A 19,721-nucleotide genomic window follows, 5' to 3' on the forward strand; every position below is an offset into this window, starting at 1 on the left:
TGTGTGTGTGTGTGTGTGTGTGTGTGTGTGTGTTTGTGTCTGTCCAGCATGTGGCAGGAGTGGCCTACCTGTATTGAGACTCCAGCAACCCCGTGACCCACGACAGCTGAAGAAGCTGGTACTGAAGATAAATGAGGACAAAAAAATCAGAATCTCAATCACCTGATTTGCTGCTGCACTGCAGATTATTTTGTAATTTGTTTTTTGTGAATGAACCTGCTTTTAATAATGAAATGACATGCAGGTAGTGCAAACCCAAACCTTAATGCATAGACTGTAGCGCTGAAGTTTTTTTATATCAATTTGTGCTTTGATGTTTAAAGTAGAGAAACTTTCCTTCATCACTGGACTCTTTACACTCAACATTGTCAGGGTGGGTAAATGTAAAATAAATGCACAGCATTTTAAAACCTGCTACTTTGGCATACAGTATTAATGTCTAAGTTTGCACCAATCACTGTGTTATTTACAAGGCGGCAGTTGGTTCTCGTGGCCTCCTGCATGATAGGCACCACGTCCAAAGTTTGCAAAAGGGAATAATAACTAACCAAATCTAACAGTGAATTTCTTCTCATTCAGGCTGAAGAGGCATTCTTTGGGGACTTCCTAGATTTTAATTTTCTTTCTCACTCACCCTATCCTTCTCTCCATTGTATTTCTTTTCCACCCAAACAGTCAAGGCTAATGTCCGCCCTCCAGAATCTGGGTCCTGTCGGAGTTTCATTCTCCATGAGGGAGTATATCCCTGCTGCTGTTGCTTATGCTTGCTCTGGAGGATTCTGTTGGGTTTCTGTTTCTGTAAAAGTGCCTCAAAATGTTTGTTAATGTGATGAACCGCTGTACAAATATGTTGCTCTGCAAGGACTAAAAAGTAGCTCAGGAGTCGAGGTAGATGGATCAGTTGTGTATTTATTCCTCTATCAACAATACACAGGAATAACTCGAGTGTTGGTCGACACTACAGCATGCCAGCGTATCTCTGCTGTAGGTAACCCACAGTGATCGTATAGTGGTTTTGTGTTTACTTACAATAACATAATATGCACAAAATAATCACATTGAACATTCAAATTCAATCACATGTACAGTATTGTATAACTAAATCACAGCCAGCTCAACCTGACTCCTGACTGTGTTGCTCTGCTGCCACCCTCTGGCGGTTATAGAGCATAGCAGGCACCCTTTAACACAAGTGATGAATTTACAACAAATCCAATCACGGTGACTAACGTTCTAGGACCGATTCAACATTCAAGATGAGCTGAAATATCATACTTGAGAACAATCAACCATATGCAGTACAGGAATAAATTGAGTGTTGGACACAGGCTCCAACAACACCACGGCATACCAGCTTCTCTCTGCTGTAGATTAACCACAGTGCACCTGCGATGCTTCAAAATAAAACACCAAATGCACTGTAACAAAATAAAAGTTGGTTGAATGTTCCAAATTAAAACATGAATTTAATGATATTACAAAAACGCTTATTTACACTGTTACATATGTAGTGACCCATCATTAAGTTTCAGTTATAACAGGGTAGTATTTAGTTGTTTAAACGCCCAGCTAATTAGGCCCTTGTTACTAATGCAGTACTCGTATTAATGATAATTAATATTTGGAAAAACAGACTGGTTTAAATAAGTCCTAGGTCTGACCTCTGCCACATAGGAGTCGTTGAGATTTTACTACACTTATTTTAAATGAAGAACTTTACCTGAGTCTCTGTTACATCACATGACAGTTATTACTGTATTACTATAATGTAAGGCTAGTGAATTATAACAATTTGATGTTTAATACTTTTAAATCTGACTATATACTAAACTGACATCGACAATATGAAGGAAGCGTAGTTATTACGATTTCCACACAAATGCTACTGACATAACAAATCTATGAATGAATGAATGAATCGGTGTCTTGTCAACCAACCTTGAACATCAAAGCCGCAAAGAAATTACTCGTTTCTGATTGGCTGATCAACAGGAAGCTGCTAGCAGGTACCAGGCGCTCTTTATCTTCAGGGACTGTATTTACAAATGGACTGACACCGACAATCAACAGGTTAGTCTTCTAGTTAGTGTGAAGAGCGCAGTGTGTGTGTAAATATTAGTGTTACATATTCACCTTCCTCCTTCACAAATTACCTCCTACACATGAGTACACTAAGAGAAGTGTGTGTTTTGTTGGCAGCGATAGTTTTAATATGTAGATTTCGCTAATTAGCATAAACTTAGCATAAACTTAGCAAAAACAGCTTTCAAGTCCTAAAACAGAATCTTGTGATATCCTAACAGAAGATATACATTTCACAATAAACTGGAAACATGACAAATCAGAGTTTGGAGGATAGCATCCGTTAGCTGTACTGTACTTGCTCAGCACTGGTTGGGTCAGTTACCATGGTAACAAGCTCAAGCTAAGATGCTAACTATGTCCATTCAGCCATCAGTCAGTGACAGGAGCTAAAAAACCTGCGTGGTTCGGTGGTTCATAATGTAATTAGTGATAAAATAGTGTTCTAACTTCGTAATTACGTGCTATTTCAAAATATCATTTCAGAAGACGTCTTGGTTTAAATTAAATTGTGGTTGAGGAGTTAATGGTGGGAACCATTTTTAACTAACCTGTAAAATGAAGAAGATCTTCCGCTTTGCCAAGAAAAAGCGACCCTCGTCCGCCACCCCTGACAGGGGCAGTTTGCTTTCTTTCGGCTATGACCTCAAAGACAAGGACCTGGGGAAGGTCCACAAAGCTGCTGCAGCCGGTGATCTGGAAAAGTTAAAGCGGCTTGCGAAAAAGAATGATTTAAATCAACTCGACAGGGAGAACAGGTAGGAGGAATGTCACAAACTGGAGTCATTTATTCCTCTACAACCATTACTGTAATAATAATAAAAAGATTAAACATCAAATTAGGCAGAAGTCTTGATTTATAATCATAATGTCTGGTATATTCTTTTCACACATTACATAGTTATTTGTCATCATCAGGGAAATACATCCAACTTTCATCCCACAGATGATTTTTGCATTTTTGTAATTGAATATATTAGTATTGTAACTGAAATTTTATGCATATATTCTGATAGACAATTTTAAAAAGGATTCCCCTGTTTTTGTGTTTTACAATTATGTATAGATGTATATGTATATAGAATTCCCTGACTTTGAAGCGTAGTAGATAATAAGATGTCTCAAATGAATATAATGTAACAATGGCTGAAGTCCTTCTATAAAATAATTAAACTTCAAAAAACTACAGGCTATCAATGTTGATGTAATTCACTTATGAAGAATGAACCCGATGTATCGTAACAAGAGTCAGTAAAATAAGCTGGTAAAAAGTGGCTAAGTGGCTCAACTTATTTTTAATGTTTAGCAAAGACAAGATACTGTGTATACCTTGTTCTACAGTGGCAACATTTATGTTTTGTATGAGAACACACAGAATTACTGGTACCTGAAGATCTAGAGTCAGATATAAGAATCTTGTTGAAATGAGATTCATTCATGAATAGGAGTCGTTTAGATGCAGCAGACACAGGAAGACCTGTGTTTAAAGACCTGCGTGTAATAAAACATGAAACAGTCGACTACTGACTGAACTTTAACATGATGACAATTCAGCTTGAGTTTACATATACAGTGCTATTGTAAAACTCAAACTCAACGTATTGGAATCTGATTAAAACAATGGATTTTAAAAACAGTAAAGCAGTAAGTATTAAACGTTTTTGTGCAAACAACACTATTTATGTGTCATAAATTGATCTCCTTTATTCTGCAGAACTGTACTTCACATCGCCTGTGCCAGTGGACATGCTGAGGTGGTGCAGCTCCTTGTGGAGAGCAAGGCAAAGCTCAACCTATGTGACAATCAGAATAGATCCGCCTTGATGAAGGTAAGGTGTGTTTGTTCCTGCTGGAATGGATCGTCTTCGGTGTCATTTCTTTAAACTTTGTGGCTTGATGATTCATTTACCGCATCAGGCAGTGCAATGCCAGCATGAACGTTGTGTGAAGATCCTGTTGGAGAATCATGCTGATCCTAACCTGGTGGATATTAATGGAAATACAGCCCTTCATTTCGCAGCACACGTCTCATCAGCTTCTACTGCTGCCTTGCTGCTGGAGCACGGGGCTGAAATCAATGCACAAAATACGGTAAAATGTTTCCTTCCTCATATTCAATCCAACAGCAGGACACGTCGATGTTGAATAAAGCAGATTTATTTAAATGATGGGAAAAAGCTAAGATGTTAAAGCCTGGATGAATATTTGACATAAACCCCGTGTCCCAATGAGTTAAAGCATCATGTCATCACATCACAGCTCATATCACCATGAAAAAAACTATCAGCCTGAAAAGTTCTTTATCCAACTCATCTGGTGATAAATCCTCTCTTGCACTGATCATTTCCTCTCATTTTGTAGCCCTAGCATTTGATACTTGGTAATAAAGAGTTACTGCTTCTCAGTGGATGACTCTGTTTGTGATGTCACCTTTAGGAGGCGTTCACACCGCTGACTGTGGCAGTCCGTGAGGATCACACAGAGATGGCAGAGTTTCTCCTGAAGGAGGGCGCCGATGTGAACTTCATGGATCAAGATCAGAGGTCGGTTCTAAATCAATCACAGCAGTAATCCAACTCGTACGATCCTACCAACCCCAGATAGAGCCGTCACACTTTACAGAGATGTTGGACACTGTAGATATTGTTCACTTTTTAAGTCAAGCTCACATTTTCTTTACTTGTTTTGGGTGAATGCTGACACACACATTCCAACTCAAAAACTACAAGCAGCGTCTGTTGATATTTGTTCTTTAATGTCTCTTAATCCATTGCTGACATTTGACCCTGCTGCTGGTTGTTTGACCTGCAGGACCCCGTTAATGATGGCTGCTGGCAACGGACAAATCAGCATGTTGCGCCTGCTGTTACGGTTTGACGCAGACATCAGCCTGAAGGATAACAAGGGATGGTCAGCTGACGACTACGCAGTGATGAACGGGCATCATCCGTAAGCTGCCCTTCCTGTCTTTACTATTGTGTTCTGAGATCAGTACTTCAGTTTTATAATGTGTGTGTTTGTGGTGTGAGTAGAACTTTGACCTGAAACAATATCTCCATTTTATGTAAATCATATAAGAGGACATGAAGGTAGTTTGTGTGAGAGAAGAGGATGCAGAAGACAGGATTAGATGGATTCGCTGTGGCGACCCCTGAAGGAAAAACCCGAAAGGAGAAGAAGATCTAAATCATATTGATACGTAGAGTTTAGTGATAAATCAGTTTAAAGGACCTTTTTCAGAAGCTGCAGCACCTTTTAAGAGTATATTTTAAACTGTAATTAAATTTAAGGGAAAAATACATTTTAAAAAATCTACGTTAGTATAATTCAAAGAGTGAAAATACTATCATGGCTGTGTCCAGAATTAAGTGTATTTAACTTAATCTTCATCAAAACCCAGAAATTGTTAATTTAATTACTTTTTACTGTTGGCCTTTTTGCTTGTACTTTCCCTGCACAGCACAGATATACAGGTACAGCTAAAACAGAAGAACCATCAGATCTTGACATTTTCCTGTTGTTGTTGTTGTCGTCGTTGTTGCCTCCCTTGCAGCTGTTCCCTTCTGATCATTGAGCACAGTACCCAGAGAAACAATGGTCAGTCCATGTTGCCTCATGGTTTCAATGACAATTCCCATTCAGAGTCTTCAAGTCGGTGGGTACAAAATCCTACCATTATCCGTAACAGAAATGAAACCTCCAGGCTCAACTCCTTCTTCATCCCTCCCCCAGGTTTTCAAAAAGTACTACAGAGTGGTCTTCATCAGAGGAGGATGAGTTGAATTTAAGCAATAAGGTTGGCACTACATTTCTGTCCTTGTAAGGTTATTTTTCTTAAATTCCATGCAGGACTTAATTTGCTGTCTTTCAGAAACCACAGAAGGTGAACCTGCGGAAAATGATTGAATTAAAAACGAGAGAAGGTACCAAAAGCTTTGAGTTCTATTAACTTAGTGTTCCTCCATAGCTTTTGGTTTGATAGTAAAATAAATAGTAATCGTGGATCCTTATCTGCCTTTAGCTTCGGCACTGCGAGTGCAGAGAATTCCATCCCTCCCAAAGGCTTCACCTTCCAGCAATGCTCTGCAGAACCCAGTAGATCCTTCCCCCACTTCCTTCCCATCCAGAGTTTCCCAGATCACCTCGACCCCCCATCCAGGCTGCAGACAGGTAAATATAAATATTTGTGATGAAGCTCTTCAACTTTTTTGTCTCCTGTTCTTGTTTCAAATACTTAAACAAGCAGATGGAACAGAGGAGCAGCCTTCATGTAGTAAAACCAGAACCGACAGTCAAACAGGAAGCTGAGGAGGAGGAAGAGGAGGAGAACGATAATGATGAAGAAAAAGAAGACGTAGGGGAGGATGAGGATGATGATGTTGAGGAAGAGGATGATGAAGAACATGAATGTGAGGGGGACAACAGCTGTGTGGCTTCATTTGAAGCCGACCTGGCTGAATCAGTAGAATCGACCTCGGCTCCCGGTGCCTTTAAAGTTAGTGATGATGCTCAGGACTTACCCGACACACACACCGCTCACACTGAAACCAATCCAGCTCATGCAGATGAGAATTCCCAAGAGAACGATCACAAAACAGACGAAGGAGACGAACGCCCACTTGGAACTATAAGTTATGCAATGTCAGCGACTTTAGCCATACAGGAGGATTGTGTTGTTTCAGCGGTCAGAGTAGAATCCAAGTTTTCTGATGAAGACGACAGCCTTGGGAGGGATTACCTACTGTCATCACCCCAAAACACGTTTCACATCAAAACTTTACCTGCTGAGGTTAAAGAGGAAGAGTTTGAAAGAGAAACGGGAAAGAACGATGACGAAAGTGATGCTGCAGAAAACAATCAACTAGGAGGATTTGATGGAGACACGGAGCTCGATTTTGTGAGAGAAGAAGATTCCTCTGATGCTGAAGACGATGCTGAATCAAACAAAGAAGCTTTGAGAGAGAAGCGCAGATCCTCATGGGGCTCCTCAATGGACGACAGTGACGATGAACGATGTGAAGAAGACGGGGTCAACAGAGGGGCAGCTGGCAAGAAAGGTGATCAGACGTCGGATTTTGAAAACCATTTGAAAAGTGAGTTCCATCAACCAAATGAAGAGCGCCTGGATAGCATGAGAGATGTTTCATCAGTAAAATGTGTCTCGACTCAGGCAGTTGGAGATGAACCCGTGTCCTCTCTGGGTCTATTCAACAGGCACTCAGTCAGAACACAGAGCAGCTATAGCAGACGAATCAGACTGGGATTCTTCCTCTGAAACTAAAGACCAATATGATGTCGACTGCTTCACTGAAATGGCGCCACTAGTTTCAAGAACCAGTTTTGTTCCAGCAAACCATCCAGAAGAGGAAGAGACTAAAGAGAATGATGAACTGGTGAAAACAATGACAACGAGCTGCTAGCTGTTGTGAAAGTTGATAGAAAGACGGTGATAGAAATGAGGACTCCAGGAGCACAGAAAAGAAGTTGCTGTATGATTTGTCCAGAACCACGGTCAGAGATTCTGATGTAGATCTGTGTCGACGCAACAAGATTGAGGATGAATGTGAGGCTAAATTAACTCCACATGTTTCATCAGAGAACAGAAATGCTTCCCGAACAAGAGAGAATGAAAAAACAACCACACTGACTGTGTAGACCACATCTACTGTCCTGTCCCCATGGAGATATGTGTGAAGCATCTGTGTTTTAGAAGTTCTTGCTCCTGTGCAGCGACATTAGAATTTGAAGTGTTGTAGTCGACTCCATGCTCACTGGTTCGGCTCATGTAGAACATCGTCTGGTTGACATCACAGGAAGGAGACATCTCAGAGGGAAATGATCGTGAGGAGAGGGAACCTGCCAACACTACCTCACTTGTTCCTGAGACGGACGTCTCCAAAGAGAAGAGAAGAGGTAAAAGAGTGTAATGTACATTAATATGACTATAACCTACAATATTATGACTTCACCTACAATACTTTGACTATAACATACAATACTATGATTATAACCTACAATTGTACGACTATAACCTAAAATACTAGGTTGTGTCTCTTAATTTATAATTTATCTTTCATTTTCTGTCAGTCACATGAAATGCTGTGTCCTATAGTTATTTAGGTAGTTTTGCACAGAATCTAAAACTGATCTTCTCATGTGTTCAAACAGATTTCCTGTCTGAGCTTGGTCTGGATCAGGGAGACGAGGACGCAGATTCTTGGGACTCTGAGGTAAAGACACATTTCAGAACACTTCATAAGAGAAGGTTTTTGTCGTACAACTGGTCAGGGATGGATTTTTTCTCCTTCAGTCCTGCTCTGAAAATCCCAAGATGTCACATGAAGAAAAGCAAAGCATATCGACCCCAGAGGTCCCCCCTGTCAGAGAAGATAGGAAAGACAGTAGGTGTTTTTTTTTATTCATTCTTTAGTCGGATCATTCCAGGAACCATCTCATGCAGCAAAAATTGAAAAACATGAATTAATCTCAGTAATTGAATTGAATGCATGTGATATTTTTGTGACATGAAGTAAGAGACACCAGTAAGAGAACCCTGCCCGGCTGCAGGATGGCCTCTCCTGGACTCGAGGAGTTTCCAGAGCGCTCCGATCCTTCTGAAGAAGCTCAGGACAAAGACGACGCGGTGTCGCCTCCCACGAAACCTCCGAGGAGCATCAGCTCCATCCAGAGACTCCTCAGCCCCCCCCGTCAGCCTGCACCCCGAGTGAGGAAGACGGCTCCTCAGAAACCAGAGAGTGAAGAGGGTAAGGCCGGTCAGGCGTCTGAAACGAAACGTTTGATCCCAGCGGTGAAACGCTTTCTGTCTTTGACTTTCAGAATCAGATTGGGAACCAGATCGTTTGACATCCTCGTCCACCACAGACAACTTTGAGCTTCAACACACAGCTGAACTTCAGGCAGTGGTTAAACCAGGTGAGGATCACAGGTCTGATAATATTTGTGTGCATACAGTATGTCCAGAGCTCTGGGTAAAACTCTGTCTCCTCAGGTTCCTCTGAGCCGTCACCAACGACCAAAGACAGTCAGGATGAAGTAGAACCTGGACAGCAGCAACAAAAGGTGAGAGATGACCAGGATATAACATCTTTAACACAATAACAAACCATCACCCGTGAATTTTTGCAAACAGAGAAATAAAATACACCATTGATATGCAGAAAATGAATGGACCCAAAGACAAAGCTCTATAATGTTTGCTGAATTTAAGAGTCCTTAAATATTAACAAAATGACAGCTTTTAACAACATTTAAAAGAGGTGAGGGTAATATTTTTGGTCTATAAGCACCTACAGATGTTTCTTGGTGCACGAAGCAAACACAGGGTCGGTCACTATCACTCGTGACCACTTGGTGTTAAATGACATCAGAACAGAGAGTGAAGTCGAAGTTTGAGAGATGAACTGTTTGTTTCCCCTATTTTAAGGGAATCACATGAAAATTCAGACAAAACTTCCTCACACATTTGTATTTTGTTCCATGAGTAAAAATGTTTTTCCACTTCAGATTCATTAAAATGTGACTCAGCTAATATTTTAAGAGGATCTATGAAAATTCAATACTGACAGGTTCCTTTGATTATCATGTTAGTTTAAGTCCAAACTTGGTTCTTATATTCTTGGTTTTTTTTGTTCTTTCTGTGCCCACCTATGACACCAAAAGGAGAAATATCAGGCAGGAGATTCATGTGAGTTAAATCCAAACAGCCCAGAACCGTCTGGCCACGTTGTTTTTCTCTCTTCATTTCATCTGTGTGCTTAGTTTCACCTCTTGATGATCTATTTCTTTACTTTGATTTTCATTTGCAGTGTGTTAATATTTATATTCTGTAGATCTGTGTACAAGTAGAAGAGTTCTTCTTGCATGTACATATCTGTGTGTTCCTAACCAACCACACAGAATCTGATCTGTTGAAGTTTATTTGCGCTGCGGTCAAATAAACCTTGGCTTGTTTCAGCTTTGGATTCCTTCAGGACGGCTGAACAAAGCTTAGAGACGCGACCCGTCTGTCATCACGCATCGGCTTTTTGCATGTGTCTTTACTTTGAATGGATTCTGTTGTATAAACTCTCTCCTTCTAGGTGATGCAGTGTGAACATTGTTCAGATAATAGCCTTCTTTGCCATGAAAAGAAGTGCTGCTGTGTTAATATGGCAACATGTGCTGCAGTGTTTCTTTACAGATACACGTATTTTATATCTCTGTGGGTGAATAGATGTCATATTTTGCGGCCTCCTAGGATTTAGAGCGACATATTAAACTTGTTCAGTTTGCTGCTTATTGAATTGAATTCTGCTTTTGCCTTCATGTCAGCCCATCATGAATGAGCTTTGTCTATTTTGAAACAGCAGTGGTTGCAATGCATGAAAACCAGGTTGATGCTGTAAAATCAAACAATAGTCATTGATTAAAGATCACAGGATGTTTATAAAATGTGATTAGAAGTTTAATAGGATCTACATTTACAGTTTTTCACAATTCTAGATGAAACAAAGGGAAAAATATCTACAACCCATTCCTGTGTTTTTTAAATCAATACAGTGTTACAAAATACAGTATTGTGCAGAGGTGTGGCGATGCTGTTACACACTAATGTCCCTGTAGTAACCACAGTCAGGTGTTAGTTCTCCAAAGGGAGGCGCCGCAATAAATCATGCATCACAAAGACGACACATCCTGCTGTAACACACGTCCTGCTTAAGTTTGTCTCTCATGTGCAGTTGTCAAATATTAATCCCTGGGTGTGTTTGTTTTTTCTTTAGGTTTGTAAAGAGACGACAGGATCTGGAGCGGAGGTGCAGAAATCCAGCGCTTCCCTGGACGCTGATGGAGAAGCACTGAAAGACATGAGAGCTGAAAAACCTGACAGCAGTTCAGGTTTCCTGTCCAGTCAGGATGGAGTCCAGCAGGGGCCGCTGCCTGTAGCCCCCAAGAGGTAAAAGTTCAAGACCTAAGAAAGAGATCTCCCAGCCGGAGCTGGTCAGGGGGTCCAGAACCCGTGGAAATACCACGATAAAACAATAGTATCAGACTTCTTTTGTTTTCTTCTTTTCTTTCTTCGCCGTCACAAGAAAACAAACCGCTGTATCCGATGAAGCCGTAACGGCTCGGTGTGTGTGGGATGGACGAACGCGAAGTCGAAGGCCGCTTCGGCGTTACGGTCCAGCCATCCGGGTAGACTCCGGCTTCGGGAGTTCGGTCCTGGTGAATAAAGCATCGGGGTTCCCCACACGACAACGTGAGGTCCGCCACAATCAAAGAATGTAAACCGCTGTGTTTGACGAAGCCAAAACGGCTCCGTAAGCGACAGACACGGACAAATGTGAAGACCGGAGCTAACTCAGCCAGCGGCCAGAACTTCTGGGTAGACGATGGCCAAAACTGTACACAAACAAACGTTTGTTTTCTTGTGTACAGCCTGCTGGTGTTATATGTTAGAGGACATTAAACAGAGCTCTTGTTCACGTGATCCCTTCTGGGAGATGCACCGTGACTGGTTGGGCACTTGACAGGTAGTGGGTGGAGTTAAAAGCGTGACAGTGTGAGGTTTTCAAGTGAGCTTATTCAAATATACTGTATGGGGGGGGGGGGTTACACCATCACACTTAAACCACACTTTAATTCAGCTCCCAGAGCTGCAGAAGTTTTCTAAATAATCCCGTTTTTCTTTCTGGTGTTTGTTGGATCCAGGTTAACGGCTGGCGGACGGCAGCAAAACAAGGTGAAAGAACGACTCTGTTGATGCTTTTATTACGTGATGCAGAATAAAACGTGGAACCACATTAACGCTGAGGTTTGTTTTCGTATTCAGAGCCCTGAACAAACGGAGATGGCGGAAGACTTTGATGACATCACTCAGTCATCGGACTCGGCCACGGATGACATGGACTCCCCCACGTCAGGGTATCGACACGCTTCCCTCCTGGTTCAGAAGCTGGACTCAGCCACTCTGGGTATGCCCCCCCCCCTCCCACTGCAGCCCCTCCCCTATTAAGACTTAATTTCACATAATCCATTTTATAAACATCTTCGTGTCTCAGACTCGAGGAGCATGGTGAAGCTGCAGAACATTTTCCACGAATACGAGCGCTCCATCCAGAAGGCAAAGGGTCGCCATGGTTACCTGTCCGACAAGGTGGTCGTTCTTGAAATGGAGAAGGCGGAGCTTAAGCGATCCCTGGAGGAAGTCAAAGACCTGAAGTCTGGCTTAGAGCGCGACCAGCTGGAGCTGCAGACCGAAGTCACCAACCTGAAGTGAGAAGTACCTCCTGGTAATAGATTACTCTGTAATCCTGTCGTCACCATCACATCTTGTGTAATTGGTTATTTGATGTAGATTCCAGCTGAAACAGGAGCAGGAAAATGGCAGCAATGCCTCCATGATGTACAGCAGCACCAGAGACAAGCTGAGGAGGATGGAGGAGCAGCAGCAGCTGGAGGTGCAGGAGAAGCAGAAGGTGGAGCTCAGCCTCAGGAATCTGGAGCTGGAGATGGGAGCCCTGGTGAACAACATGAAGCAGGTAGACCTGCTGGAACGTGAACGCTTCACGCTGCAGGAATTACTTTCACCGTGGCGTTTCCTGGTCGGTGGCCGCTCTCCCGTTTGGTGTTGATGGGATTGTAACGTTGGCGGGTTTTGTGTCGACCCCCCAGATGGAAGAGGCCCACAGGGAGACCCAGAGGCTGCTGGACCAGGAGCGCAGCGCTCGGACCCTGCAGGAGAATCTGCTGAGCAGCCACCTCCGTAAGCAGCAGGAGATGGAGGAGGAAAACAGGAGGAACATGAGCAAAAGCAACGAGGTAACGCTCAGAGACGTAAAGTCGTCTCAGGTCAAGTTAGTTCATGGTTAGCACGAAGGTTTCTACGTGATGACCTGCCTCTCGAAGCCACCTTGACGTGTCGTGTTGATGTTGGTAGGCCTTGTCTCAGCTCACTGAGGCCAGTGATAGGGAGAGGGAGTTACTCCAGCAGAACGCCAGCCTGCAGGAGCAGCTGAACCTCCTGAAGGCGGACCTGGAGCGCTCCCAGGCCACCAGCAGCCTCCGAGAGCGCCACCTGTGGGAGGAGAAGGAGGCTCTGAAGGAGCAGCTGGAAGACGCTCGGCGAGATCTCCAACTCAACAGCGAAGCCTTGACCCAGACCGGCTTCAGCTGCAACAACCAGGTGACCAGCTTGAAGTCGGAGTTGTCTCTGGCGACGAGCCGCCTGGAGAACGAGCGCCAGACGCGTGAGACCCTGCAGGCGGAGGCGGAGTCCACTCGGACCCGCCTGGCCGGAGCCGTGAAGGAGGCGGAGCTCTGCCTGGAGGCTCGAAGAGACGCAGAGAGAACGCTGCTCCGGGAGAAGGAGGAGCACCAGCGCCTCAAAGACAGACTCACAGGTGGGGGGAGGTCCAGGTGGGGGGGGGTTAACATGCAGCAGGTGTTCCCTCACCTCGCTTTAGTGGATGTCAGTGAACGCACCACAGCTGGGCTCATCTGATGGTTCATGTCTGTCATCCATCTTCTGTCTTTGTGCTTCTCATTAACTCGTTGGTTTGTTCATTGTTTTTGGATTCAGGTTGAACTGCACTGATATTTAATGTCATGATGACGTTCGAAGTTTCTCCTGGAACCTTTATCTTCAATTGAACGCTTGTTTGCAGGTGAAGCAGCCAGTCAGCGCGAGGCCGTCAGCAGCCTGTCTCAGAAGCTGTCTGATGCCGAGGCGCATTCAAACAGCATGGAGAACGAGGTGCATCGGGTCACGCTGCAGCTGGCAGAGAAAGGGTTACTGCTGGACGTCCTGCAGCGCGAGAAGGACCAGACGACCGCTCGGGTCAAGGAGCTGGAGGGGGCTCAGCAGGCCGAAAGGGAGCTTTTCAGCCGTGCCGGAGTGCGACAAGAGGCCACGCAGGAGAGGCTAGCCCAAGCCCAGAGCGAGGCCATGTTACTACGGCAACAACTAGAGGAGGCCCAGAATAAAGGCTCGGCAAAGGAGCGTGCTGTGACCGACGCCCAAGAGCGCTTCAGCGACATCTTGACCAAGCTGCGCTCCGACTGCGAGGAGAGAGTCCAGCTGATGGAGGAGAGGAACAAAGAGCTCGTCGGTAAAGCCGCCGAACTCAGAGATCAGATCTACAAACTGGAGGAAGAGAAGAACGAACGAGAGGTGAGACGGTTCAACACCTGCAGCCCTTTGGCTGCAGACCCTCTTCAGACCCTTCCTTCTCTGGATCCTGTCTGCAGGCCGGTCTGAGGCTGCTGCAGCAGGAGCTGGCCGACGCCCTCAAGAAGCTGTCCATGAGCGAAGCTTCTCTGGAAGTCAACACGCGTTACCGTAGCGACCTGGAGGAGGAGAAGGCTCGGCTCCTCAGAGACCTGGACCGGCTGAAGGGAAAGGTAACGGCAGCCCGCTGCGACACCAGCGGTAACACCAGAACACATCAGTCATGGCTCTGGAAATGTTTGTCTGTGGTGCAGCTGGAGGAAAGTGAGGACCAGTATGTCCAAGCTGAGAAGCGCATCAACGGTCTGAAGAACGCGCTGGACCATAAAGAAAAGGAGCTCACCGGCGCCGCTCAGGAAATCCAGACGGCATTGAACGCCTCAGCGGCTTCTGACACCACGGTCAGACAGCTGGAAGAAGCCGTGCAGAGGTGAGACCTGCTGTCCACACGCAGCAACACCTGGATTTAAACACGTCAGGTTAATGAACCTTCAGAAGGGAGGAAGGATTCGTGTTCAACAACATTCATGTCTTCAGGCTGGAGATAGAGAACGCCAGGCTGGAAGCCGCTGCAAAGCAACAGTCCCACAAAATCGATGCGCTTCAGAAAGGAGCTCAGGAAGCTGCCGTGGTGAGTCTGCAGACGGTCCTGCTCCACGTCGCTCACGAGTGGAACCATGTCTGTTTTTATGGCTAATAAAGGAAGATATATCTTTCCTGTATTTGAATGACTTCACATGTTGAGGTCGTCATCGTATTTTAAGGCATCCAATCTTTTTCCAGACATCTGACCTCTCACCTGGAACAGGGGTTGGTAAGCTCGGACTCCGCCTGGCAGAGCTGGAGAAGGAAAAAGGAGACTTGAGCACACAGGTGTTACAGCGATGCATTCACGTGCTGGAAGGTGCTGCGTATGTCGACGTTAGCGTTCCTCCTGACGGTGGTTTGAGTCCGTCTGTCGTCTCGTTCCAGGTGGAGATAGAAAAGAAAAAAGCAAAGAAGGTGGTCGAGCAGAAGAAGGCCGTCGACACCCGGCTGGATGAAGAGATGAAGAGAAACGCAGAGCTTCAAAAAGAAACGTACAGGTGACTCCTGAACACCTCGCTGCCCCCCTCCTCGCCTCTGGCAGCACTTCCTGTTGTCTAGACGCCGCCAGCATCCAGCAGAGCGCAGTCTATGGTGTCTTCTGGCTTCAACACTGATTTGTTTGTGGATTTTTATTACTTTGCATTTCCTGTCCATGGATTTCAGGATGCGAACTTTATTAAAGACTGCAAAGAAGAAGTTGCGGGATCAGGACGTGACGGGACATGAGTTTGGTTCTCCAGTGAGCAGCCTGCGGACGGACCTCGGCAGAACCGGACAGTCTGAAGGAGCTTTAGGACGAATGAAAGATAAGGTTTGTACGCTACCCTCAGTGAGGTTCAACACTTCCTGTTGAACAACGTCTGGAGTCCGTCAGGTGTTTTATCGTTTCTCGACCAGGTGGAGGACCTACAGAGGCAGCTGGACAGGGAGGCGTCGCGGCGCAGCCAGCTGGAGAAGTCCAACGACGACCTGAAGGATCAGCTGGCGTCACTCAAGGGCTTCGGCCAAAACAACGAGGAGCTGGAGAGAAGCAAGAGGCAGCTGGAGGAGGAGGTCCTGAACCTGAGGCGCCGGCTGGAGGCCTGTCAGGTGGAGCAGAACCAGCTGGACGCGTACCGGCGGGACGTGGAGGAGAGAGCCCGACAGGACGTCCAGCAGAAGCTGGATCAAGTCAACGTCTTCCTGCAGGTGAACATTTTATGACCTTCAGGTATTAAATCCACAAATTCTGCTTTGCCTACCCCCGATTTAGCCCCCCAGCCCGTACCTTTTAAAACCCAAAGCAGGAAGCTCCACCTGTGGGTGTGGCCTCTCCAGTGACTTCAGACTGTGTTTGTCTCTCAGTCCCAGGCTGCATCCCAGGAAGCTCTGGATCACATGAGAGAGAACAATGAGGCCTTCCTGCGCGCCCAGCTAAAGCAGAGGATCCAGGAGATGGAGGGGGAACTGGACCGAGCTCGCACCATCCAGCGGGACAACCTGAACCAACGAGAATCCTCACGCCTGGAGCTGGAGCAGTACCAGCAGCTGTACAGAGAGGAGCTCCGCCTCCGCAAGTCCCTGGAAGCCAAACTTGAGAGGTGACCAAAGCGTTTGGTCGGGCCGAACGGACCCTTCTGACCAAGTTTAGCAAAATGAAGCTTCTGTCCAGGGACGCAATAGAGTGCTTTTAATTTGAAATGCATACAGGAAGTCTTATGTTTTATATTTCTATAGAATTGCTGTAACGTTTATAACATACAGAACATTAGCGTTAGCAACACTGGAACCTGCCCAACCCCAGTGGGGCTTCTGATTGGTTTTCAGTTGAGAGTTTTGGAGGAGATACTGAACTGTTTTTAATACTTGGTTCCCCCTCCTGTTCCCCCTCCTGTTCCCCACCCTGTCCCCCACTCTGTCCCCCACCCTGTCCACCACAGGGTTAACTGTCGACTCAACGAAGCCAATTCCAAGCTGCTTAGTGAGCGCAGCAGGTCTCTGCTCACTAGTAGTCTTGGGGGCCCCTCGCTGCACTTGGATTCTGGTGGTTCATCCTCAAACTACGGGGTCTCCATGTCCGGCCCTGTTCCTGAACAACAGAGCATCAGGGCTGAGGACTTCCTCGCTAAGGTCCATCCTCAGGGTTTTCCAACAAACATGACAGAGCCATCCCTCCATCCAGATCCGCTCCAGATAAAACTTTAACATCTTTTCTGCCTTGTGCTGAGCTTTCCTCTCTTCGTGGTTCTAACCTGATCTGCATTCATATGTTCCACTGATTTTAAAGGCCTGCAGAAACTCTTCTCTAAAGCAGAGCGTGCTTCCTGGCTTATCCTGCTTCATTCCACTTCATTTTATTCCCATTCAATCATCTGAGACTAACTTGTTGCTCTTCACCATAGTCCTGTTTGGTGGTGAACTGTTATTTTTAAATGCATCAATGTTTTACAGTTTTACTTTACAACTCAAATCTAACGACACCTTTTTTCCAGATGCGGAGCGAGTTGGCTAAAAACGTGACCCAAGAATTAAACGATGGTGAGTTCACTGACTTGAAATGTGTGATTCAACCTTCTCAGAGTTTCTGTCTGGTCTCTGACAGCCGCTGCAGGTGTAGCTGCTGTTAACTGTGTTTCTGGTCCTCAGCCAAAGTGGAGCTGGACTCAGCCTCCGCCCGTTTGTCCCCGGTGGGATCTGCCTCGTGGGCGGACCTGGACCCCGTCAGCAGGGCCTGGCAGGAGTACGTAGAGGTTTTAATGAGGAACCATCAGATGTGATGGAGGTACTTCAACTCACCATGAGATCCGACCAAAGCCAGCGGCCAGCAATGAAACACCAAACACTAACTTATCTTCCTTTTTCATGAAAGGAAGACGACTTAATGCACATTGCACCAAAGGGAACAAGTCATAAATGTGTTTTATGTATATCCCCGTGTCTGCGTGGGTTCTCTCCGGGTTCTCCGGCCTCCTCCCACCTCCAAAAAACATGCACTTAGGGTGAATTGGCCCGTCCAAAACCGCCTGTTGGTGTTGGTGTGTGTGTGTGTTTGTTTGTCTACATGTGGCTCCACGGTGCCCCCCAGCCAGCTGGGATAGGCTCCAGCATCCTGCTATCTGTGACAACAGAACGAGCGGGTCATGAAGATAAATGAATGAATTTGAGACAGATGTACAGAAGACTAAAGTTATAAATGAAAGAGCAAAACTGTCGACTTGAGTGAATCAGTTCCGTGTGTTCTCTACAGTAATTTGTTGAATTCCATTCAATCACTTCTTTGGACTCGGTCGTACAAAGACTTTTTTAAAAAAAAGACTTGTAAAACAAACTTGTGGAAGAAAAAGTGAAAGTTAACACAACTCATTTCCATTTTCTTCCCCTCTGAAGCAAACAGACCTTTGTCAGAGCTTAAAGGTGTCACGCAGACTTTTTAATGTTATTTATAACATAAATCCTTTTGGTACTTTTACTGTAATAACAGGTTTTTACACCTACCTTTAAAACCTCTAATAGACTCGGAGGATATGTCTGAACAGATTTCTCATAAATTCATCCCTTAACCTCTCTTCATTCTGCTGCTATTTTGTTCACAGCTTATTTTTCTGTATCTTATATTCAAGAGGAAAAAAAAGGTGCATCCTTCCCTGGGTTGTTAACCCAACCCTCATTATCCACGTCTGGATGTTCTTCACACTCCCAAACACACCAAACCTGATGGTATGTGTTGCTTTAGAAACCGTTTCCTGCACTTATTAAAATGAGACAACGCGTTTACGATCGCCCCCCCGGCGTGTCTCTCCTCCCTTTGATCCCTCCCTCCCTGCATCAGCCTCAAATGTTAGATATTCAAATCTGGTTGCATTTATTTTTGTTTCCTTTACGCATCTGACAGACTGACTATTAAATGTTCTCTTCTCCTCTTTCTTCCGTCGACGGAGCTTCATGCGCCGTGCGTAAAGCGTGTTTTTGATTGAGGAGGTTACAACTGTTGTCATGAAGCGTTTGGAGGCAGCAGGAATACAAACAGACAGATTCTGAATGAAGGCTTGTTTTTGTGAAAAGCGACTCTGGTTTAAAACAAAGCGCTCCTCGCTGGGTCATCCTCCGTCTGTGATGCCCAGTCTTTTTATCTCCGACTGCCGGTCCGACAGCTGTAAAGGAAAAACAAGACGTCTGTTTCCCCACCTCTGATGAGGTTGTCGACTGAACAGGACGTTTATTAATAAATCTCTCTGCTGCGACGGGAAAGAGCAGAAGAAGAAATAGTTTTGAAGACTTAATAAGCAAAGGTCCCTCTATGTGTCGATGGAACTAAAGAAACACCTTCTATTGGATCTTTAGAAATAAAAATAATCAAATTATTTAGTGAAATTACTTCTTAATTCCTGATCTTCAGCTCAACCTTCTACCAAATTGAGTAGAACCGTTTGTATGTTTCGATTTTATTTTTTAATCCCGCTGACAAACAAACCAGGAAGTAGCACCAATGAAAACACAAATCTTGAAACTCAAATTAAAAAGAAAAAAAACAACAACAAAGTAATAATGAGCGTCCCACAGTGCACTGGCGTCGCAGCCGGAGTGTACCCTGTCTCACGCCCCCAGTCGGCTGCGATAGGCTCCAGCAAACCCTGCGACGGCGGGAGAAGCAGGTATAGACAAGGAATAAATGAACGAGCGTCCAAATAAAGTATAAATAAAGTTAAATCATGAGTCGTGATTAAAAAAAAAAAAGTGTTATTAAATGATTCAAATTTTATTCTTTTTAAAAGCATCGTCACCAAACTTTGGTTGGTGAATCCCTCCGACTGGCAGCTGCTTCCTGTCGCCGATGGGACCCCAACGC

General features: G+C 44.9%; 1 protein-coding gene across 1 annotated transcript; it reads left to right on the forward strand.

Moving 5' to 3' along the window:
- The first annotated feature begins 2,640 nt into the window (after positions 1-2,640).
- On the forward strand, positions 2,641-18,277 carry LOC137593714 (ankyrin repeat domain-containing protein 26-like). Its single transcript, XM_068312652.1, has 32 exons — positions 2,641-2,840; positions 3,797-3,911; positions 4,000-4,173; positions 4,519-4,625; positions 4,894-5,031; positions 5,636-5,737; positions 5,815-5,878; positions 5,954-6,005; positions 6,104-6,252; positions 8,393-8,483; positions 8,613-8,846; positions 8,920-9,015; positions 9,092-9,162; positions 10,863-11,035; positions 11,791-11,821; positions 11,912-12,053; positions 12,141-12,354; positions 12,437-12,620; positions 12,754-12,900; positions 13,019-13,481; positions 13,746-14,251; positions 14,329-14,481; positions 14,563-14,738; positions 14,846-14,939; positions 15,092-15,181; positions 15,281-15,393; positions 15,560-15,707; positions 15,794-16,084; positions 16,241-16,476; positions 16,816-17,005; positions 17,368-17,413; positions 17,522-18,277. Exons 1-32 carry the CDS (start codon positions 2,641-2,643, stop codon positions 17,650-17,652), a joined length of 5,121 nt encoding a protein of 1,706 aa, XP_068168753.1. The 3' UTR covers positions 17,653-18,277.
- The last annotated feature ends 1,444 nt before the right edge of the window (positions 18,278-19,721 follow it).

The sequence above is a fragment of the Antennarius striatus genome, chromosome 4 (genome assembly GCF_040054535.1).
Source record: "Antennarius striatus isolate MH-2024 chromosome 4, ASM4005453v1, whole genome shotgun sequence".
NCBI lineage: Eukaryota > Metazoa > Chordata > Actinopteri > Lophiiformes > Antennariidae > Antennarius > Antennarius striatus.

Coding starts and splice junctions, on each gene's coding strand:
- LOC137593714 (XM_068312652.1), top strand. CDS start 2,641: ATGAAGAAGATCTTCCGCTTTGCCAAGAAAAAGCGACCCTCGTCCGCC. Junction 6,006..6,103: donor TGAATTAAAAACGAGAGAAG/GTACCAAAAGCT, acceptor ATCTGCCTTTAG/CTTCGGCACTGCGAGTGCAG. Junction 14,739..14,845: donor CTGGAAGAAGCCGTGCAGAG/GTGAGACCTGCT, acceptor TCATGTCTTCAG/GCTGGAGATAGAGAACGCCA.